The sequence below is a fragment of the Aotus nancymaae genome, unplaced genomic scaffold (assembly GCF_030222135.1).
Source record: "Aotus nancymaae isolate 86718 unplaced genomic scaffold, 86718_ANA_hifiasm-v0.15.2.pri h1tg000053l, whole genome shotgun sequence".
Classification (NCBI taxonomy): domain Eukaryota; kingdom Metazoa; phylum Chordata; class Mammalia; order Primates; family Aotidae; genus Aotus; species Aotus nancymaae.
This window is the reverse complement of record NW_026988467.1, coordinates 25691184-25713783: the sequence shown is the minus strand read 5'-3', so window position 1 is coordinate 25713783 and position 22600 is coordinate 25691184. Positions and strand designations below refer to the sequence as shown.

The 22600-nt window shown below is 53.2% G+C and overlaps 2 protein-coding genes across 25 annotated transcripts in view; one reads left to right on the top strand and one right to left on the bottom strand.

Moving 5' to 3' along the window:
• Nucleotides 1-9574: 9574 nt before the first annotated feature.
• TMEM200B (transmembrane protein 200B) lies at nt 9575-11965 on the top strand. The gene has a single exon (XM_012439849.3). The coding sequence runs from the start codon at nt 9575-9577 to the stop codon at nt 10511-10513; it is 939 nt and encodes a 312-aa protein (XP_012295272.2). The 3' UTR covers nt 10514-11965.
• Nucleotides 11365-22600, bottom strand: part of EPB41 (erythrocyte membrane protein band 4.1) — a 224210-nt gene continuing 212974 nt past the window's right edge. For 20 of the 24 annotated variants that reach the window (XM_012439840.2, XM_064363574.1, XM_064363576.1 and 17 more), the window contains 4 exons: nt 22009-22110; nt 19084-19164; nt 15465-15569; nt 11365-14257 (listed from right to left, as the gene is read on the bottom strand). In XM_012439840.2, the coding sequence (XP_012295263.2) occupies nt 15471-15569; nt 19084-19164; nt 22009-22110 (282 nt within the window). In that variant the 3' untranslated portion in view covers nt 11365-14257; nt 15465-15470. The remainder of the gene's footprint in view (nt 14258-15464; nt 15570-19083; nt 19165-22008; nt 22111-22600) is intronic. The other 4 variants (XM_012439830.2, XM_021668445.2, XM_012439827.2 and 1 more) reach the window with 3 other exon arrangements.

The following is a 22600-nucleotide window of genomic DNA, read 5'->3' as shown; positions in this document are numbered from 1 at the left end:
CACTTCCAGCCAGCAGCTCTCCTTCAAGGTCCAGCCTGCAGCCTGCACACTCCCAAGGCTGGCAGTCACTGGCAGGGAGCCCCGTCGCCACCTCCCAGGCTTCGAGGCCTCCTGTCCCTGTTCCCTCCCTCTAGTTCTTAGCTGATGGGACTGGAGATGGGTGCCTGATCCAGGCTGAGCCACTGAAACTTCAGTCATTTGAAAAAGCTGGGAGCTGTGGCTCATGTCTATAATTCCAACACTGTGGGAGGCTGAGGTGGGAGGATCACTTGAGGCCAGGAGTCTGGGCAACATGGTGAGACCCTGTCTCTAGAAAAAACACAAAAATTAGCTGGGCGTGGTGGTGCACGTCTGTGGTCTTAGCTAGTCTGGAGACTGATGTGAGAGAATCACCTGAGCCTGGGAGGTTCAGGCAGCAGTGAGCTATAAATGACTCCAGGCTGGGTGACAGAGCTGTCTCAAAAAAAAAAAACAAAAAACGAATTTGAAAAACATCACAGATAGGAGGTAGAACATCAGAGCTCAGTTAATAGAAGTGAAATAATAACAATGACAATAAAGGCAGCTAAGATTTATCAGGCACCTCTGGCAGGGCTCAGCGATCTCTGATGACCTCTTGAGGTGGGTAATTGGCAGGTAGTCTGATGCAGAAACAGGCTTGAGAAGTGAAGCGCCTTCCCTGAAGTTACGGGGGCATGACTCCTCAGTCAGCTTCGGCTTCTTCCACTTTTGGTGGACGAGTCTTCACCCCAACCCCTGAGACATCTGGAGAGAGCCCAGGGCTGCTTCCTCTCTGGTCCCTAACAGACAGCCCAGAGGACACCGCTAAAGAGATGCAATCAGTAGCCTCAGCTTCACTCTATAGGGAAGAGAAATGAGAACCAGCTGAAGGCCAGAAAAGCCTTCCCCCATCTGTGCTCTGTTTGCTGTTACCAGGGCTGAGGGGTTTGATCTTCCTAATAGCCCTCTGGAGAAGAGGAAAGACAGGCATAAAGAAGTAAACTGGTTGCTGGGCGCGGTGGCTCACACCTGTAATCCCAGCACTTTGGGAGGCTGAGGCAGGTGTACAATCTGAGGTCAGGAGTTCAAGACCAGCCTGGCCAATGTGGCAAAACCCCATCTCTACAAAAAATACAAAAGTTGGCTGGGTGCGGTGGCTCATGCCTGTAATCCCAGCACTTTGGGAGGCCAAGGCAGGTGGATCATGTGAGGTCAGGAGTTCAAGACCAGCCTGGCCAACATGGTGAAACCCCATCTTTACTAAAAATTCAAAAATTATTTGGGTGTGGTGGCGCATGCCTGTAATCCCAGCTACTCAGGAGGCTAAGGTAGGGGAATCGCTTGAACCCGGGAGGCGGAGGTTTCAGTGAGCCGAGATCATGCCATTGCACTCCAGCCTGGGCAACAATAGCCAAACTCCATCTCAAATAAATAAATAAATAAACATACAAAAGTTAGCCAGGTATGGTGGCACATGCCTGTGATCCCAGCTACCTGGGAAGCTGAGGCAGGAGAATCACTTGAACCTGGGAGGTGGAGACTGTGCCACTGCACTCCAGCCTGGGTGATACAGTGAGACTGGCTCAAAAAATAGAATAAAATAAGAACAAGAATTAGCCAGGTGTGGTGGTACGAGCCTGTAATCCTAGCTACTCAGGAGGCTGAGGCAGCAGAATCGATTGAACCTGGGAGGCAGAGGTTACAGTGAGCCGAGATCGCACCACTGCACTCCAGCCTGGGCAACAAAGGGAGACCCTGTCTCAAAACAAGCAAACAAACAAAAAAAATCTGCTTCTGGGGCTGGGTGCAATGGCTCATGCCTGTAGTCCCAGTGCTCTGGGAGGCCAAAGAGGGAAGGTTGCTTGAGGCCAGGAGTTTGCGATTGCAGTGAGCTATGATAGAGCCACCGTACTCCAGCCTGGGCAACACGGCAAGGCCTAGCTCTTAAAAAAACAAAGCAAAACAAAGCATGCCGGTGCGGTGGCTCACGCCTGTAATCCCAGCTACTCAGGAGGGTGAGACGGGAGAATCGCTCCAATCCGGGAGGCAGAGGTTACAGTGAGCCGAGATTGCGCCATTGCACTCCAGCCTGGGCAACAGAGCCAGACTCCATCTCAAAACAAAACAAAACAGAACAACAACAAAGCCCTCACCACACCTGCGTCTGACCCTGGCTCTGCCACTGACCAGCTGTGTGACCACAGACGAGTCCGGACCTGGTGAAGCTGTTTCTGAACGTGTGCTACAGGTGAGTGCTGCACCGGACTCATAGGATTGCCTTGCACTTGTTTGTTTTTGAGACAGAGTTTTGCTGTTGTTGCCCAGGCTGGAGTGCAATGGCGAAATCTTGGCTCACTGTGACTTCCACCTACCTGGGTTCAAGCAATTCTCCTGCCTCAGCCTCCCACATAGCTGGGATTACAGGTGCCTGCCATCATGCCCAGCTAATTTTTTGTATTTTTTGTAGAGTTGGAGTTTCACTATGTTGGCCAGGCTAGTCTCAAACTGCTGACCTTGTGATCCGCCCACCTCAGCCTCCCAAAGTGCTGTGATTACAGGCATGAGCCACCACGTATGGCCTGTCTTGCATTCTTAAGTGATGGGTCCAAAGGGCCTGGTAGCCAGGAGCAGCTCAGGGAGATGGTGCTGTTCCTACTGTTATCCCTCTGCCAAAGGTCTCAGGCTGGAGGCTGGCATTGCCTTGTCCCCCAAGAGAGTCTCATCTCCTTGACCTTCCCAGTTTTACCCAGACTCTGCCTCTGTGTTTTCCATGGAGATGGGGAGCTCATTCTCCCTCAGGCTTTTCCAGGAGCCCAGAGACATCCGTCAGGAGCCCATAGTCACCCAGGTCAGAGCTTTCATGTAGTGAGGAGATGGATTTGGGGTTCACATTTCAGGACTATTGCCCTGTAAGAGCCTAAGTCCCAAACAGGACTTTGTGACCACGGGTCTTGAAGCCCATTCCTTTGCTGGGTCACCGTGGGCAAGTCCCTGGTCCTCTCTGAGCATTGATTTCTGCCCTTTTATATAACAGGGCATTGAGACTGGGATTCTGGATCCTAGTTTCCAATCCTCTCTCCCTTCAGACCAGAATGGCAGTTAGCAGAGAAAAAAAAAGAAAAAAAAAAAAAGAAAAATCATGTCTCCCTAATCTGCACACCAGTCCTACCTGAGAAGGGCTCATGACAGAGGCAGGGGCGGCAAGAACTGGGATGTGCCCAGCACCCAGCAGATGACTCAGCAGCAGCCGCAAAAGCAGGCCCCAGACTCTGCTCTCCCCTTTGAAGCTGGGCTCCAAAGTCTTAGTTGAGGCCGTGGTGTATGGATACATGGCCCGGGAGGGGCTGTGACATGCACAGAGGTGGCTTCTGGAGAGGATGTGGAGCCTCAGGTTGGCAGGGTCTCGGGGTCACTGAATCAGGTTTCCTGCTTCCACAGAGAAGGTTGGGGGAGGAATGTTCAGCCCCTCGTCCCCTGGGGACACCTCATCCAGGCCCCTCCAAGTTCAGAAGTGGAGTCCAGGTCACGCCGATGCCAGGGCAGAGTCAGAAAGGATCCTGGCCTCCTGGGAGCAATCAATGTCCCAACATTGAGGCCACTGGGTGCCCACACATCCGCATGTTCACAGGGCCCAACCAAGCAGGCCTGGGGAAGGTGCCTCCAAAGAGGGGAGGGCACTGATCAGCCTGGCTGCGCCTGTGAGCAGGTTGCTTTGCCTCTCCCCAGCCACATCTGTGAACTGGGCATAGCACTGACCTCCCGGAGCTCTCAAGAGAATTAAACAGGACACCTGGGAAAGGGGGCCCTTCCCTTCTCTGTCACCCCAATATTCCCAGGGAAGGTTTCTACCCATCCCCAAACACTGCCCTCTGTACCTGGAACGTCATGGTCAGAAGAAGGAGGGTGTTAGAACACACTTTGTGCCAGGAGCTCAACATGTGAACCCTTTTTGTAAAAATTTTTTTTTTTCGGTGACCAAGTCTCACTATGTCGCCCAGGCTGGAGTTCAGTGGTACTATCTCAGCTCACTGCAATCTCTGCCTCCTGGGTTCAAGCTTATATACCTTTTCCAAATCCTATCAGGGTCCATAGATTCCTTTCCTGGACCCTAAATCTCCTTTGAAGAACTCATTTGTTACCTTATGTGGTCATCTTCCTATTATACAAGCTTTTTTTTCCTTTTGAGACAGTCCACTCTGTCACCCAGGCTGGAGTCCTGTGGTGCCATCTTGGCTCACCACAACCTCCACCTCCTGGATTCCAGTAATTCTCCCGCTTCAGCCTCCCTAGTAGCTGGGATTACAGGAGCCCCCCCCCCCCCGCCATCCCCCGCCACTGCACCTGGCTAATTTTTGTATTTTTAGTAGAGATGGGGTTTCGCCATTTGGCCAGGCTGGTCTCAAACTCCTGACCTCAAGTGATCTGCACATCTCGGTCTCCCAATATGCTGGGATTACCGGCATGAGCCCCTTTTTAAAATTTTTGAGGCTGGGTATGGTGGTTCACGCCTGTAATCCCAGCACTTTGGGAGGCCAAGGTGGATGGATCATGAGGTCAGGGGTTCAAGACCAGCCTGGCCAACATAGTGAAACCCCATCTCTACTAAAAATACAAAAATTAGCCGCGTGTGGTGGCACACACCTGTAGTCCCAGCTACTCGGCAGGCTGAGGCGGGAGAATTGCTTGAACCTGGGAGGTGGAGATCACAGTGAGCTGAGACTGCCATTGCACTCCAGCCTCAAATAGCCTGGGTGACAGAGTGAAAGCCTGTTAAAAAAAAAAAAAAAAAAAAAAAAAAAAATATATATATATATATATATATATATATATATATTTGCAATCATTGTTCACTGTAGCCTCAAACTCCTAGGCTCAAGAGATCCTCCTGCATCAGTCTCCCGGGTAGTTGGGACTATAGGCAGGTGCCATGGTGCCTGGTAAATTTTTAAATTTTTTGTAGAGACAGGGTCTTGCTATGTTGCCCAGGCTGGTCTTGAACTCCTGGGCTCAAGTGAGCCTCCCTCCCTCCCTCCTCAGCCTCACAAAGTGCTGGTGTGAGCCACCACACCTGGCCACATGTGAACTCCTATTTAACCTTCAAAACAACACTTCGGGGTAGGTATTATTTCTCCCTTTTTTACAAATGGGGAGCTAGAGAGAGGAGTCCTTTCTCTCCTGCTGCCTGGGCCAGGGCACCTGGGGTGGAGATCAGGAAGGGATTCGGGGCTGGAGGAGACACAGGCCTGCACACCCTCCGTGAATGGGGATGGCCAGCTGTGGGCAGACACCTTGCTGGACACGGGGCTCCAGGGATGAGCAGGACAGACCCGTCCTGACCCTCAGAGTCATGGCCCCGTGGGGACACTGACAGGAAACAGACTCCACGCCCAGTGGTTTCAGTCTGCAGGCACACAGAGAAGCTGCTTGTGTCCTGAGGGTGTATAGCGAGCAGGAGCGCTGGGACTGACCTGGTCTGAGGGGTAGGGGAAGGCCCAGGGGCTGAAGGATGAGTAGAAGGCGGCAAGGGCACGACCGACAGGGGGATAAGTGTTTCTGCCGGAAAGCAAGGACCAACCAAGCCCCCCAGGGAGTCTAAGAGGACCAGGGCCAGTTTGTGGAGACAAGAAGACATTTCAAACTCGATTTGGGGAGTCCCTGATGGTTCTAGGCAGGCTCAGATTCGGAGTGGAAGGCGCTTGCCGGGGTCTGCAGCACACTAGGAGCGGGGAGGCAGGGCATGGGCTCCAGGAGGACAGGGGCCGAGGGAAAGGGGGAACGTGGCTGGCTCCAGATGAAAAGAGCAGGGTCACCAAGGCTCTGTGCGTGGGATGAGGGGGGTGAGGAAGGGGCCCAAGGTTGACCCCGTTCTTGGGTGGACAAAGGGCCCTTCCCAGAGAGGGAGGCAGGGGGCGATGAGGGGGCCCAGGGAGCCGGAATAGCAGCTGGGCTGCTTGGACGAAGAGCAGCAGGCCGGGAGGGCCAGGCATAGGGTGGGATTGAGGGACCCGAGGGATGGGAGGGCGAGCTAGGGAGCGGCGGTGCGGCCGCGGTGGGGTCAGTGTGCGGGGAGTGGACGAAGCGGAGGGTCGATGGGGGACGGGGTTCCAAGCAAAGGAGCTGGAGGGAGGCCGCGGCCTCCGTGAAGCGCAGGAGGCAGCGAGGAGCTGACCCAGACCTCAGGAACCTCCAGTCGGACGGGGAGGCAGGAAGGAGGCCCTGGCTTAGCTCTCGCACCGGGACTCGCAAGGATGAAGCCCGGGAGCCGAGGCTCAGTCTCCCCCACTGTGGCCCCTCTGGTCCGTCGATGACCTCACTGACCCCTCGAGGGGTCTCCCAAGGAGGCTTGGCCTCGGAGAGCTGGGAGAGAGGTTCTGGGGCGCTGATGCACCCCCAGTCTCCTCCGCCAAGCCAGAGAACAGGAGCTCAGGTTCAAGGCCTGGCCCGGCCTTGCGGCTCCGGGACCCAGCTCCGCCCCGCGTCGGGGGGTGTCCCCAGCCCGCCCCTTCCGCGGGTCCCTTCCCCGCCCGCGGCGCGCAGCCGGGTCTCATTAGCGCCCCTCCCCCCGGCCGCGCGCCGGGGGTCTCCGCGGTCGGGGGGAGGGGCGGGCCCTAATCAATCCTAGGCCGGAAATTCCTCCCGGGGGCCCCGGCCTGGCCGCAGAGCCTGGAAATCGGCCACCCCCGCCTCCCCCGAGCCCGCCCCCCGCATCATGGAAACTGGGCCTCCCGCCGGCCGCTCCGGCTCCCCCGCTCTGCATTCCTGCCTCCAGGGGCGGGAGGGCTGGGAGGCCGGGCCACCCCCTACGGGCCCGTCGGCCAGGTCGCAGCTCTCGGCACCCTCCCAGTTACTGGGGACAAGGCCGCTTCCCCACTGGCGCAGGGGCGCCTGTTCTTAGGGGGGGCCCGGCGGGACCGCCGCACCCCGTCCGGTCCGCTCAGCTACGAGACCCTCCCCGTTCCGGGCGCTGCTTTCGCTGGGGGCTCGCGGGGTCGCCCGGGGCTGGCCCTTGGCGTCTGGCTGTTGCCTCTCGGTATCTTGCGAGGCTGACGCCGCCGTACCCATTGCACAGATGAAGTCCGCAAGGTTCAGCGACAGAAAGGGCTGCAGGGCTGGGGCGGAGCAGGGACTCGGGCCGCCTCCTCCAGGAAGGTCCCCGGGCGCCTGGAATGAGCAGCTCCGGGAGGCGGGGGACGACGTGCGGGTGTTGGGGCTCCTGTGTCCCGGCCTCAGTTTCCCCCATGTAGGAACGGGGGGGCCCTTCCAGGCCTTTGCTACAGATGTAAGCTGCGAGTGGGAGACTGGGGACTGCAGGACTGGGGCCCCGGGTGCCCGGAGTCACCAGGTGCACACACGACGCCCACCTGCGACCCTCCGACCTGAGCTGCAGCCTTTGACTGGCTGTGAGACCCGGCCCCGCGCGTGTCCGACGGTCCCAGGGGCTGAGGGCGGGGCGGGGCCGGGCCGGGGCGGGGCGGGGGCGGGGCCGGCCCGTGGAGACCCGGGCGGCTCCTGAGACTCGGCGCGCGAACTGAGACCCGGACCCGCGCGGCGCTGCGGCGCTGCGGCGCCAGGTGAGCCGAGTTGGGGTTCAGGGGTCCGCGCTCCACTTTTCCTAACTTTTCGTTTGTCCCTTCCCTCGGCCAGGGCCCCTGGGGGCGGGAGCGCGGCCCTCCGGTTCTCCCGGGCGGGAGTGTGGACGCGGGCGGTGGTGGGATCCCGAAGTCCAGGGGACTCGGCCCCAGCAGCTTCCGTCGGGTTGTGCGCTGTATCCCCAAGTTTCCGCCTCCCCTGGGGTCCCCAGCGTCTGCCCACTCCCTCCACGGCTCGGGGTCTCTGAGAGTGTTCCCATGTCCCCACTCTATTTTTGCCTCCCTCGCGGCAGCGACGCGCGGGGGTCCGGGTGACCTTGCTGGAACCGGGGCTGGGGGCGCCAGCTCTGGCTTGAAGCGGTGGTCCCTCCTCCGGTTGCGGGCTGGAGAAAGGGCTGCAAACTCAGGGACAAGGAGGGGGTGGGCCTCGCTTCTTCCCGGACACTCTCGTGGCTGTCCTGAGAGGGGCCCAGAGCTGCGGCCCGGAGCCCGGCGTCAGACCTGGCAAAGGCCCTGCCTAGTGCGGGGTCGGACAGGCTCCCCAGCCTCCCTGGGCGCAGTTGCAATCTGTGAAACCAGGATTTGGACGCGGGAGAGCTGCAGCTCCCTGCTAGGCCCGCGCCTTGAGCGCTCCAGTCGGAGGCAGGGATGGGTGTCCTGCTTTGAGCTTCGGGGTGCAGATGGGGCGTGGGTGGGGGAGCAAGGCCGCCTCCCCTAGGCTTCGGCTATGGGCTCCAGCGCGGTGGCTCTTCAGGAAACGGACGCGGGCAGTGAGGACGACGCTGGACAGCCAGGCCCTGAGCCTCCTCTCCTGCGGCCCGCGGAGCCTGGGCGGGGGCCGCGTCTCCTCCCTCGCCCTCCCTTTCGTGGGGCCACACCGCACGCAACTCGGCTACTTCTGCTGGGGCCGGGATCCAGGCCACAGGCCGCAGGCCTGGAGCGGCCAGCAATCGGGAGGGCTTAAGCTGTGGGGCCCGGATCCCAAGGCCCAGGGGCGGTGCTGCTCTGGCCGGGACGCGGGCCACGGAGGCCTCGGGCGGAGGAGGCCGGAAAGGAGGCCAGGCGGCGGGAAAGGGGGATGATTCATCCGGATGAGCCCGAATTGGAAACGCCGCAACCTGGGAACAGCCTTGCCCGGGCCGACGGGGAAGCCGGGAGGGCATCTGTCCGGCGGGGCCCAGCGCCCGGCACCCCTGCCTCCTGCCATGGCCCCAGCCCGACCGCTCGGGGAGGGAGAGGCCTCTCTTGCGCGGAGTTGATGGAAATTTTGGGCAAAGTCTGGCGCCGCGTCTCCTCCTCTGCCTGGATGCTCTTGGTCCGAACGGTCTTCCGGGTGTCTAGCTCAAGTCGCTCCTGCTGCAGCTTCGGTGCTGACGGAGGAGGTCTGGAAGGAGGGGGCGGGCAGGGAGAGTCTGGAGCTGGTGACGCCCCCTCCTCCCGCGCTGCGGTATGTAAAACGCAGTAGGGGGGAGGTGGGACCCGGCGAGCGACCCCTGCGGACCCTGGAGGCCCGAGTGCTCCCGCCCCCTTTGCTACGGTTCAGCCACGTGCGGGGGTGGGGTCGAGCCCGGGAGGTACTTACCCTGGAGACGCGGCTGCCGGGGGCCGCACGTTTCCCGAGGCCCGAGACCCGCTGGCTTGGGAACAGGACGCAGGTGGCGGGAGCCTCGCAGCCCGGGATGCACCAAGGAGCAGCCTGCGCCCCCCTCCCTCCTCTCCGCCCGCGGGCCGGGCCAACTCCGGCTTCTGCCGCGCGTCCCTGGCTCGTAGCTCCGCTGCGGAAAACCCGAGCGGGGGCGGCTCCCCGCCTCGCCGCCCGGGAAAATCCGGGGGTGGCCTCCAGGGATCTCCAAGCGGCCTGGGCTGGGCGGCTGGAGCCTCCCTCTCGGATTTGCGTCCCGAATCTGGCGCCCCGAACCTAGAGGTCCGTCGGTCCAGTCCTTGCCTCCCATCTTCTCTCCTCAGAGCGCCCAGACGACGGCGAAATGACAGCCGGGAGCCCCGGAGACTGCGGGGAGGTGCGGAGGAACCCCGAGGGCCGCGTCTCTCGCCTGGGCCGCCGCCTGGGCCGCCGCCGGCGCCCACGCTCCCCGCCCGAGCCTCTGCGGGTGCGGGCGCGGCTGCGGCTGCGCTCGCCGTCGGGGGCGTTCGCGGCGCTGGGGGCGCTCGTGGTACTGGTGGGTATGGGCATCGCAGTGGCCGGCTACTGGCCGCACCGGGCTGGAGCCCCGGGGTCCCGGGCCGCCAATGCTAGCTCGCCCCCTCTGAGCGAGCTGCGACGCGAGGGTCGCGGCGGGGGCCGGGCTCACGGCCCGCACGAGCGGCTGCGGCTCCTCGGGCCAGTGATCATGGGCGTCGGTCTGTTCGTGTTCATCTGTGCCAACACGCTGCTGTATGAGAACCGAGACTTGGAGACGAGACTGCTCCGCCAGGGGGTGCTGCGGGCCCAGGCGCTCCGGCCCCTCGACGGCCCCGGCTGGGACTGCGCTCTCCTTCCCAGCCCCGGCCCTAGGACTCCCCGAGCCGTAGGCTGCGCAGAGCCAGAAATCTGGGACTCGTCCCCGCGTCGGGGTACCTCACCTGTCCCGTCAGTGCGGAGTCTGCGTTCAGAGCCTGCTAATCCTCGCTTGGGGTTACCTGCCCTTCTTAACAGCTATCCACTGAAGAGCCCCGGGCTGTCCCCACCCTGGGGTCCACGGACGCAGACTGGCCATGTGATCATCACCGTGCAGTCCTCTGGCTCCTGCATTGAACATTCCAAGTCTCTGGATCTGGGCCTTGGGGAGCTCCTCCTTGGGGCCCCAGCAGCTCGGGACTGTGCTCACCGAAGTTGGCCACGGCTGGACCGCCTCAGTCTTGGGGGTTATGCCAAATTGGGAGGAGGAGGTGGAGGAGGAGGAGGGGATTTGGGGGCCCGGGTCTGAAGACAGGGGAGACAGCCTGCTCTGAGGCTGCAGCATGGACCATGCTAATAGGACCAGAGGACCGGGAGTCCCAACGTCTAGATGTTTCATTCACATCCCAGGCTGGGGATGGCATCCCGACCTGCAGCTGTGAAGGGCATCCCGACCTGCATGTGGGCAGAGAAATGCCAGCTGCACTAGGGCTCAGTGAGCTGGAGAGGGTGCATTTCACTGTGGAGTGTGGAGGACTCGCCTCAGGAATTTGTCAGCCTCTGTAAGTGGCCTTAGACCTGAGGGCACTGGAGGTCCAGGCCAAGGTGACTGGGAGACGTACCCGGTGTCTTGGCAAACCCAAGAAAAGGGACGGGCAAGGGCCCCTAAGGCTGGGAGGCAGGTTGGGATGCTACAGGCTGGGGCAGGCTCCTTCCAAGGCAGCACTGCTGATGGAATTGGGGCCTCTGGGAAGATGGGCCATGGGGTGAGGCTCTCCACTGCCATCTGGGATGGGGACTGAGCCTTGAACTCTCACCACCCCAATCTCTTTCTTCCCTCAGCCATGTGAGGTATATCCCTCTAGAGCTACACTACTGCCAATGCCTTCATATCGAGGTCTGGCCCCTCTGCAAACAAGTCTGAGAAGCCCCTTCTCTCCTTTATCGTGGCCTATGCTGCAAAATCTCCCTCCAGTTGGCAAAAGGCATTGGCCGGTTCTCAGAAATGCCTTTACCCAACATTGAAGCTGCACTTTGGCCAATGTGGGTAACTTACTTTAGAAAATGGCTTGGGTTTAGGTCTCTCCCACCCATATTTAATTTTTCCCAAGTTGCTGGTAGAAGAGAAATTTAAAAGTGGATCAGTCCTCAAAGACACAGTTCTTTTTGTTGTTGTTTATTGAAAAAAAATGCAATACAAGAAGCAAGACCAAACATATCTAAACACTACAACCACTTCTCCTACAAAAGGCCAAAACGGCAGACTTGATTATTGCCTGTTTAGTCTAAGGATTCCGCCAATCTGATTCTGCTGCCAGAGTTCCTATTTTTTTCAAGAAATGTAAACAACTACTTGATATGATTCATAATTTTTAAAAAATTTACAAAGCTCCTTCATTTTTGTCACCAAAATAATACATTTGAGAGAGATTTGTAAAAACAACCAGCCTGGGGCTGAGATCCTGGGCAGAAATTTCCCATGCACATCAAGGGACTTCAGTCAGGCCATAGCTCTGGCTCTACTTCCCGAGGTCTGTTGTCTCCTCACCCCTAGCTGCCAAACGGCTCCCCAACGCCCAGTGACGGGCCTGGGGGAGGAGGACGGGTCGCAGTGCCCTGACAGTTCCTGCAGTTAGGCTCCCTGAGCCCTCAGCTTATAAATACAGGTCTTGCTTTGTGGGTGGGTGCCAGAGTCCTCATGTAGCTTGGAGGAAATCTTTTATTTCTCAAGTGAAAATAAAACTGCAGCGAGCATTGTTACTGTGGTGTGTCTGAGTCACTTTAGGAAAAACTGTTGCCAAGTTTCTGACCCTGGAAATGTAATTCTCTTTCCCCTCTTCACCATTTCTACCTGGACAGAATCTGTTTTTCTTCACACAAACACACATACACACAATTGCAGAAAGAAAAAAAATCCAAACAATTGCCAAACCCCAAGATCTGTTGCCAGAGATGGAGGAAAGGGGAAGAGGCCTGGAAGGACACCCATCTTGCTGGGCTTGTCCAAATCCATGGCTTCTCAGAGCTTGAAAGGCATCAGAGCTCTTCTGGTCCAATTTACAGACAAGGAAGCTGGGAGTAGTGAATTGGTGACAGAGCTGAAGGAAACATTTAGGCCACTGCCACACTGATCTGGATCACATGGACTATTCAGAGTGTTAAGTTTTTAAAGGGATACTCAGTGCCCTCTGCCTTTTCACCCTCCTATTTGTTCCATAGGTCTGGGAGCCCTGGGAGCTCTTTCTGCAGGACACCTATCCATCAGGCAGTGGGCACACACTACATGTTTGTTTGATGTAAGCTGCATTTCTCACTTGCTACCACTCCTGGCAACACGGCCAGGCTTAGGCACCACCCCAAGGCCCCACCTTTCAGACACATCCTGTAAGTTTGTTCCTGAGGTAGGACAAGCTCTTTCCCCGCAAGCCTGTCCCACGTCCCACCTGGGCTCTTGCCCTCCCTCCTGTTGGTCATTCCTCACATAGGTACCACAAGAAAAATGCACACACCCAAAATGAGTTCAAACCAGCCAAAACAAAACTCAGGCAGTGGAGACTTTGGATAGTGTTGGGAGAAGCAGCTTTAGACATTTCTCTCACTCACTCTTCTTGAACCCAGTGACTGCTGCTCGTTACCCATTGTCTATCTTAGGAAGTTCACTTCTAGCCTGGAACTGGGATTCTAAGGAGCCTCCACGCCAATATGTTTGTGGGAAGCAGTTTGAAGGTTAGAGAAGCTCTGTTGAATAAAAATGCCCCAAATCCTTACAGGAATCAGGGCATCATCTTTATTTTCAAAAACCAAAACCAAAAAAAGAAAATCTAAGCCCCAAACCCATCACAAAATCAAGCCTTCAAACCCTGACAGACCTCAGATGGTGAGTGGGAGTGAACAGGGCTGGGGTTTGTATCCCTTGTCATGTGGTGGCTTGTGGGGAGGACGGCTCCTAAAAGCCAGTTCTTTGCTCTAGAAGGCTGTCCTCAGGCGGGTGCCTGCTGGGAGAAGAAAGGTGAAAAACAAAAACAAAAAAAAACCCCACAACCTCTTCTCTGATCCACATTCCTTATCATTTGGGATGAAAGGCCCAGGACCTGACGGAGGTAACCTCATTCCCCTGTGTGAAGTGTACACTCTCAAAACTAGAAAACCTTATTTTAAAAACCTCATTAATTTTCCTTCCCCAAATCAACACTAAAAATGTTCCATTAGCGCTTTTGGCCAAAAACGCCAATTTTTCCGTGAGATTTGGTCTCCTGAGATGGGAGCTGAGGGGAGCACTTAGCTGAGCCACTGCTTCTGATGAGGTAAAAGGGTAGCTGGAGAGGTGAAGGCCACGCATATGTTCAAACATTCACAGTATCAGATGTCTGAAGCAACTTCTTATGTCTTTGACCCAAAGAAGCTACAAAAAGAGCAGAGCAGGAGAGACAGAGGAAAAACAATACTACATTCTCAGCAGAGGGCTCTGCCTTACCAAAACCACCCTCAGCAAAGGAACAGGGGTATTGTTCCAAGGTCTGCGGATCAGGGCTGGTGCCCTGCCTGGTGTTCTGATACAGTCACATCACTGGCTCTGAGAAAGGGCTGGTTCATAAAGTTTCTGCCATCATCCAAAGGGCATAAGACTAGGGAGGAACATGGAAGTCCCACTAAGCCGGCTTTAGCCTTAACACAGCTGACAGAGTCCTTGGAGGATTTCCCACAGAATTCCATGGACCCTGTCAGCGTTGGGGTTGGAAATAAATGAGGAGAGGCTAGGTTGCAGGCATTACAAACCATCCAATTAAAAAAACCCCAGAAACTCTTAAAACAGTCTGTAGAGTGAAAAGTTGAATAATTCTGATATCCTAATATAGAAAAAGATCTTCAAAAGGATCAATGAGATCCAGAAGAATCTCCTGGTATAAACTCCCAATAGAAAATGAAATTAATTTTCTGGTGATTTAGAATAATCTTGAAAGTCTGAAGTCTGACTATGGCAGGTTAGCTTCTTTATCACTTTGCTGGTTTCTCTTGGATGGGAGAAGGGCAGAGAGTTGGGGTAGCTTAGTTCCTAGAGGAAACAAAGAAGCAAAATTTAAAATTGTGCAAAGGAAAAAGCTTCCCAGTCCCACTGCCAAGTTCCTGTGGCCATGAGTGACAACTGGGATCTGAGCATCTTTACAGGGCCCCGTCCCACCTACTGAGATTGGTGGCTTCTTCAAGTCATTTGTAAATTACTTTTAGGCGTGAATTTATCTGGCTCCCTGGCTCCCGAAAAGCAGCTTCCCTGCTCCCAGCTCTCTTCTCTGGTCTCAGAACTTCAGCCATTCCCTCCCTGCTCTGCACACCCACCCATCTCCAGACAGCCTGGTCCCACCTCCCAGGTTCAAGCCATTCACCTGCCTCAGCCTTGCAAGTAGCTGGGACTATAGGCACGTGCCACCATACCTGGCTAATTTTTTATTTTTAGTAGAGATGGGGTTTCACCATGTTGGCTAGGCTGGTCACAAACTCCTGACCTCAAGTGATCTGCCCGCCTTGGCCTCCCAAATTGCTGGGATTACAGGTGTGAACCACTGTGCTCAGCTCTTCTTGGTTTTGTTCTCCTCTGGCTCTCCCAGGTTCTGGTTCAAAGATACCTGTGACTGGCTGGGCACAGTGGCTCATGCCTGTAATCCCAGCACTTTGGGAGGCCAAGGCGGGTGGATCACTTGAGGTCAGGAGTTTGAGACTAACCTGGCCAACATGATGAAATCCCATCTCTACTAAAAATACAAAAATTAGCTGGGTGTGGTGGCACACATGCCTGTAGTCTCAGCTTCTCAGGAGGCAAAGGCAAAAGAATGGCTTGAACCGGAGAGGCGGAGGTTGTAGTGAGCTGAGATCATGCCACTGTACTCAAGCCTGAGCGACAGAGTAAGACTCTGTCTCCAAAAAAAAAAAAGAGAGAGACCTGTGACAGCAGTGAGCAGGGCAGTAGAGGGAAGAGAGGGGAAAGTGAAGTGGATACGCAGCAAGGTGCATGAGGACTAAGCATGTGGCTGGGGGCTTATATTCATGTTTGGGTCCCTGCTCTTACCCAACAGGCTGCTTTAGGTGGAGCCAAATACTTAATAATTTCCTATATCTCCCTCATCAGCCTCTCCTCTGCCTTTATCAAGTCCCAGGGTGGACATCTCTTTGGGGGGACAAGCTCCCAGTGTGTCCAAGGCTCCCATCCAGAGCCCTCTCAGGCTGGGACAGCGGGCACCCTCAGCCCCAGCAGGAACGCCCAGTACCTGAGCTCACTCCTCAGCAATCTCGGTCTCCTGGTGGACGACCACCTTGGTCACTGACATGTCTGGGTGCTGCTCCTTTGCCTCCTTGATGGCTTGTACGAGAACCTACAAAAGACAGAAACAAGACCCATGAGACAGAAAATAGCCTGACGGCGAAAGAAGGCAGGGGTCATCATTTCTCTGATGTCCTGACAAATCCAATCCTTCTGTCTGCAGTACCAGGGCAGCATTTAGGCTAAGCCAAGCTGATAATTAATCTTACCCACTCTAGCCTGCATAGGGAGGCTCCTGAACTGATAACCCAGGGACAGGGAAGGTTAGTGTTGTCTTCTAGGAACTGGAGAGGGACTTAGGGGATCATGGCTGTATCTGTTATATTATCTATTATTCCTATCTATTATCTACCTGTTATACCTAGGTGAGTCTGAGAGGATTCACTCAAGAAGTGAATCTAGGAGACAAAACAAAATCTGTGTCCAACCTGGGGTAACTGATAAGTTTGAGACAGGAGAGGAAAGTAAAGAAGTGTGCAAGAAAAAGGAAGAGATGTCTTTGGCCAAAGTAGAAGAAAGGAAGGAAGAGGAGAAGGGCCTGTTATATGCCATGCAATAGCCTAAGCACATTACTTATTACTTAAACTTTATTATTTATTATTAATAACTATATTAAGTGATTTATTATTAAACTTTACAACTTAGTGAATTAAGGTAATATCATTATTTCCCCTTTATAGGTGAGGAAACTGAAGTTCAGTAAAGTGCTTATTGTTTCACAGCTAGTAGGTAGTGCAACACGGATTTTTTTTTTTTTTTTTTTTTTTTTTGATATGGAGTCTCACTCTGTCACCCAGGCTGGAGTGCAGTGGTGCAATCTTGGCCCACTGGAACCTCTGCATCCCAGGTTCAAGTGACTCTCATGCCTCAGTCTCCCAAGTAGCTGGGGTTACAGGAGCCCACCACCATGCCCAGCTAATTTTTGTATTTTTAGTGGAGACATGGGGTTTTGCCACATTGGCCAGGCTGGTTTCGAACTCCTGACCTCAGGTAATCAACCCACCTCAGCCTCCCAAAGTGCTGGGATTATAGGCATGAGCCACTGCACCCGGCCGTGCAATGGGGATTTTAAGTCAAGTTGATCAGACTTTCCTCTCTACCACAGTGTTGTTTAGTTTCTGAGGGGCCCCTGTTTGAGGATGTGGAGGAGCTTTGATTACTTTAGAAAAGCTAAAAAGAGCAGAGGGAAAGTCAAACAAGCAACAATACCACCCTCTGTGGGCTGCAAGTCTCTAAACTTGCAGGCTCTCCTATCGGAAAGGACCCAGCTAGAACTGACCAGCTGACTACTCACCCTGGCTTTTCAGAACCATCTCTAGGCTGAGGCAGTCGGATCACGAGGTTAGGAGTTTGAGGCCAGCCTGACCAACATGGTGAAACCCCATCTCTACCAAAAATACAAAAATTAGCCAGGCATGGTGGCGCGCACCTATAATCCCCGCTACTCAGGAGGCTGAGGCAGGAGAATCACTTAGAACCCAGGAGGTAGAGGTTGTAGTGAGCCCAGATCGCACCACTACACTCCAGCCTGGGTGACAGAGCTCTCCGCCTCAAACAGACAAACAAACAAACAAACAAAAGAACCATCTCTAGAAGGGGCAAGGGAAGAAAGAAAACACTCTTCTGTTCTCCTTGCTTCATGAACGGCATTCTTAGAACTACCACCTCTACGGGCCCTGCTCATCCTCCCTGATCCTGTTCGCCGAACCCATCTGCTCACACCTCAGGCCCAGCTCAAGCCTACTCTTTGGTGACTATGCCTCCACCCACCTCTCTATGAATGCCTACAGCTCCCCACTGCTTCTCCTTAACAGTTCTTTTTATTATTTGTTTTTGAGACAGAGTTTCTCTCTTGTTGCCCAAGCTGGAGTGCAGTGGCTCAATCTCGTTGCACTGCAACCTCCACCTCCTGGGTTCAAGCGATTCTCCTGCCTCAGCCTCCCGAGTAGCAGGGATTACAGATGCCCGCCACCACACCTGGCTAATTTTTTGTATTTTTTTTTTTTTTAGTAGAAATGGGGTTTCACCATATTAGCCAGGCTGATCTTGAACTGCTGACCTCAAGTGATGTGCCCACCTAGGCCTCCCAAAGTACTGGGATTACAGGTGTGAGCCACCACACCAGGCCTCCTTAACAGTTCTTAAAGTGCCTCCCACCCCAGCCAGAGTGTACCATAGCTTACCCCTTCCACACACCTTCAGTACCTAGGAGAACTGAGGGACACTGGAGCATCTCTCTGAGCTATCAAGTGTGCTTGGGCCTTATGACCCTGGAAAAAACCTGTGATCATCCTTATTTTACAGATGGTGAAACTAGAGCTCAGATTAGTAATATTAAGTTGCTCAAGGGCATACAACCAGTTAGGTCGCAGAGTCAGGATTCAGCCCAGGTCTGTCTCACTCCAAACCTCAAACACCTTTCACCCCATTGCTTTTGCTGTCTAGTGCAGACTGAGCACACAGCAGGGGCTCAGATCACATCAGACTGAGTGGGTGGGTGCAGGCTTCTAATGCAGCGTGACTCACTGAGCTGGGCCAACAGGCTGCAAGATACTTAGACTTTGCGGCCTTGTTTCTGGGACCCTGTGCTGGCTATTCTCAGCTGTAAGTCTCAACCCTGCCTCCAAGGGAACTGCCAGCACTGTAGCTCAGTTTTTCTTTTTTAAAGGCACTCAGCATATCAGCATAAAAAGGCCATAGAATTACTGCTCTAGCAACCTGTCAATGATTCCAGAAGAATTTGCGTGCAGTCTCTTCCACCCACTCTTCTCTACAGCTTTACTGTTCTAACCTCGCCCAGCAGAGAATTGGGAACATTAATCCTGACCTCATTATTTGCTAATTGCTTGGAGCACACAATTAGCACCTAATTAACATAAAAATATAGAATTTTAACACTCAGAAGGGCCCAGAAATTATCTAGATCAACCCACTCTCTTTTAGGAGAGGAGAAAAAATCAGCGGTAAAGTGATTTGCCCAAGGTCACACAGCAAGTTAGAGATGTAGGACAGAAAACAAGTTTCGAGTCTGCTGGTGTCTTGTCCATCACACTATGCTCGGCCTGCGTCTTCTCAGCGATCACAGCTCTCTAAGGGTAGGGTCATACTTCCCTTTATTTTGATGTTACCTAGCATGAGTTCAGGTACCTTTACCTACAGAATAACAATAGCTCCATTTAACTGAGCTCACCATGTGCCACCAGCTGTACATCCAGTATTTCACCTGATTCTCACAACCACCCTAAGAGGCAGATACTATCATCTCCATCTTACAGGTGAAGAATGGAGGCCCAGAGAATTAACACCTAGAATATAGTAAGAACCAGCATTTGAATGCAAGTTTTGGAATCCAAAGCTCATGTTCTTTCCACTATATTTCCAGGTTCCTCAATCTGTGGCCTCCATCCCACAGGCCTCTTACTTTGATTCTCTGTCTTTCTTCTCAATTAAGAGCTAGAGTGGCCAAAGAGGCTTTTTGGAGATGAAGATGGCCAACAAACTCCTGTATTCATTGATCTTCCTGCCCAGGGACCCCTCCCAGGCCCAGATCTCCTCAACATTCCCACCTGATCATGGTCAATATCAGCATCTCCTGTGATCACAATTCTCTTTTCAATACGCGTCTCTGATATCCCACCTTTTACAGTCTAGAATCAAAGAGAGGATGTCATATGAGATCAGCAATATAACAAGAATTTAAAAAAAAAAGAAAAAGAGGCCAGGTTTAGTAGTTCACACTTGTAATTCCAACACTTGGGAGGCTGAGATAGAAGGAATGCTTGCGGCCAGGAGTTCGAGACCAGCCTGGGCAACATAGTGAAACCTCATCTCTATTAACAAACAAACAAAAAAGGAAAAAGAAACAGCAAAGATTATTCTGAAAACTCAACTCCAAATTTTATTTTATTTATTTTTTTCTGAGATGAATTCTCACCCTGTCACCCAGGCTGGAGTGCAATGGTGCAATCTCAGCTTACTGCAGCCTCTGCCTCCCGGATTCAAGCAATTCTCCTGCCTCAGCCTGCGGAGTAGCTGGGATTACAGGCTCATGCCACCACGCCCAGCTAATTTTTTGGATCTTTAGTAGAGATGGGGTTTCACCATGCTGGCCAGGCTGGTCTTGAATGTGATCCGCCTGCTTCAGCCTCCCAAAGTGCTGGGATTACAGGCATGAGCCACTGCACCCGACCCTAAATTTTAATCTACTGCTGGGTACTGCATAGGACAGCTTTTTTTTTTTTTTTTTTTTTTTTGAGATGGAGTCTTACTCTCACTAGCTGGAGTGCAGTGGCTCCACAGCAACCTCCACCTCTCAAGTTCAAGCGATTCTCCTGCCTCAACCTCCTGAGTAGCTGGGACTACAGGCGCACACCACCACGCTCAGCTAATTTTTGTATTTTTAGTAGAGACAGGGTTTTACCATGTTGGCCAGGATGGTCTTGATCTCCTGACCTCATGATCCACTTGCTTCGGCCTCCCAAAGTGCTGGGATTACAGGCACGAGCCACTGCGCCCGGCCTGGATTACTGAAATCTTTATTAAGTAAACAGAAAGTCATAGTTCTCTATTTACTTTCTCCTTTTTCTTCCTCCTGAATACCACAGAAATCTGGCAAGCAAACAAAATAGGCCTTCTGTGCTCTTCTCTTACACATTTCTGTTTTAGAGTATGGATACTGATCCTATACATTTTAATTGATTCTTTTCTTTCCTTTCCCTCTTTCCCTCCCTCCCTCCCTCCATTCCTTCCTTCTCTCTTTCTTTCTTGAGACAGAGTCTCGCTCTGTCACCCAGGCTGGAGTGCAGTGGTGTGATCTCAGCTCACTTAAACCTCTACTTTCTAGGTTCAAGTGATTCTCCAGCCTCAGCCTCACAAGTAGCTGGGATTACAGGTACGCACCACCACAGCCAGATAATTTTAATATTTTTAGTATAGGTTTCACTATGTTGGGCAGGCTGGTCTCGAACTTCTGACCTCAAGTGATCCGCCCACCTTGGCCTCCCAAAGTGTCAGGATTACAGGCATGAGCCACCTTGCCCAGCCTATTTGATCATTTTCAAGAGAAAAAAAATCTGAAGGCTATGAACAAATATGTCACACATCTTATAATCGGGCTCTTTTATTTTAAAGCCTTGTGATATTATTGATGTCAAAGGGTCTTCACATAATCTCCTGAGGGTGGGTAGATTTCCCTTTCTGATAGATGAGGAAAACCAAGGTCTAGACACATTAACTGGTTTCCACTCATCTGCGTGTTGATGACAGAGCTTGCTAAAAAAGCTATATTTCTTATCTACAAAAAAACATATTTTCCTCTAGTGCTACAGCAAACATGGATTGCCTCTGATTTTCTGTGGGTAATTCCAATTTTAGATATTTTCTCTCTCTTGCTTCCTATAAATTATATTCTAATAATTCCAATATTTCGGCATCCAAACAAGTTCCCATGGCTTTGTCCCTGGAATGCTGTAAAAATCCTTCCTCAGACCAAGAGTTCTGATTTTGGGCTTGGAAAATATAGTTGTATAAAAATACCAACAATAATTTCCCTTAAGCTGAATTTTCGTGTTTGTTTTTTAGAGACAGGGTCTCGCTCTGTCACTCAGGCTGGAGTGCAGTGGCATGATCACAGCTCAATGCAGCCTCGACCCCCTGGGCTCAAGTGATCCTCCCATCTCAGCCTCCCAAGTAGCTAGGGCCACAGGCATGCACCACTATGCCCAGCTAATTTTTTTTTTTTTCTTTTTGTACAGATGAGGTTTCACTATGTTGCCCAGGCTAGTCTCAAACTCCTGGGCTAAAGGGATCCACCTGTCTCGGCCTCACAAAATACTGGGATTACAGGTGTAATTATACCACACCTGGCCTCTTAAGCTGAATTTTTTTTTTTTTTTAAATGGAGTCTTGTTCTGTTGCCTAGGCTGGGGTGCAGTGGCGCAATCTTGGCTCACTACAATTTCTGCCTCCTGGGTTCAAGCAATTCTTCTGCCTCAGCCTCCCGAGTAGCTAGGACTACAGGTGCATGCCACTGTGCCCAGCTAATTTTTCTGTTTTTAGTAGACAGGGTTTCACCATATTGGTCAGGCTAGTCTTGTTCTCCTGATCTCAGGTGATCCACCTGCCCTGGCCTCTCAAAGTGCTGGGATTACAGGTGTGAGCCACTGTGCCTGGCCAGGTTGATTTTTTAAACTTACTTCCACAGCCAGATAGGGGACTCACTGACCAGAGAGACAGACAGATGTATAAAGAGAACAACCAAACCTGCCTTTAAGAGACTACTAAGTAGTCAGGGATACTCTCGAGGTATTGCCTTAGATTTATTGCTGGGGAAGGCAGCAGGGCCCTTCTATCTGGAACTCTTTGAATAATGTGGCTTACTAGGGATGGAGCTGAAAATCTTTGCTTATAGACTAGGGTCCTTCTTGCAGAAAGGTGGCAGCAAGCTCAGCCCTCCCCTGGATTCCATAAGGAGGTTCTAGCTGGTCTGTTACCTTGGTAATCTGAGTTGTGGTGGTGCTGCTTGTTGTCTCAGATGTGATAGTCTGAGCTGTCAGCAAGACTCCTGGGTCCAAGTCTCCATTGCTGTCATCAGTCTGCAGAAGAAAGCACAGCTCTTCATCATGCCTCTCAGGAAGACTTGTGGGCAAATGTTGCAGGCTGCAGCTTTGCTCTTCAGCTGTATGTTCTGAAGCAAAAATCTAATTCCCTTAGGGTGACCTTTTTTTTTTTGGAGTCGGACTTTTGCTCTTGTTGCCCAGGCTGGAGCGCAATGGTGCGATCTCGGCTCACTGCAACCTCTATCTCCCAGGTTCAAGTGATTCTCCTGCCTCAGCCTTCCTAGTAGCTGGGATTACAGGCATGTGCCACCATGCCAGGCTAATTTTATATTTATTTATTTTTAAAGACGGGGTTTCACCACGTTGGTCAGGCTGGTCTTGAACTCCCGACCTCAGGTTATCCGCCCACCTTGCCTCCAAAGTGCTTGGATTACAAGCGTGAGCCACCACGCCTGGCCTCTAATTTTGTATTTTTAGTAGAGATGGGGTTTCTCCATGTTGGTCTGCCTCAGGTGGTCCGCTCACC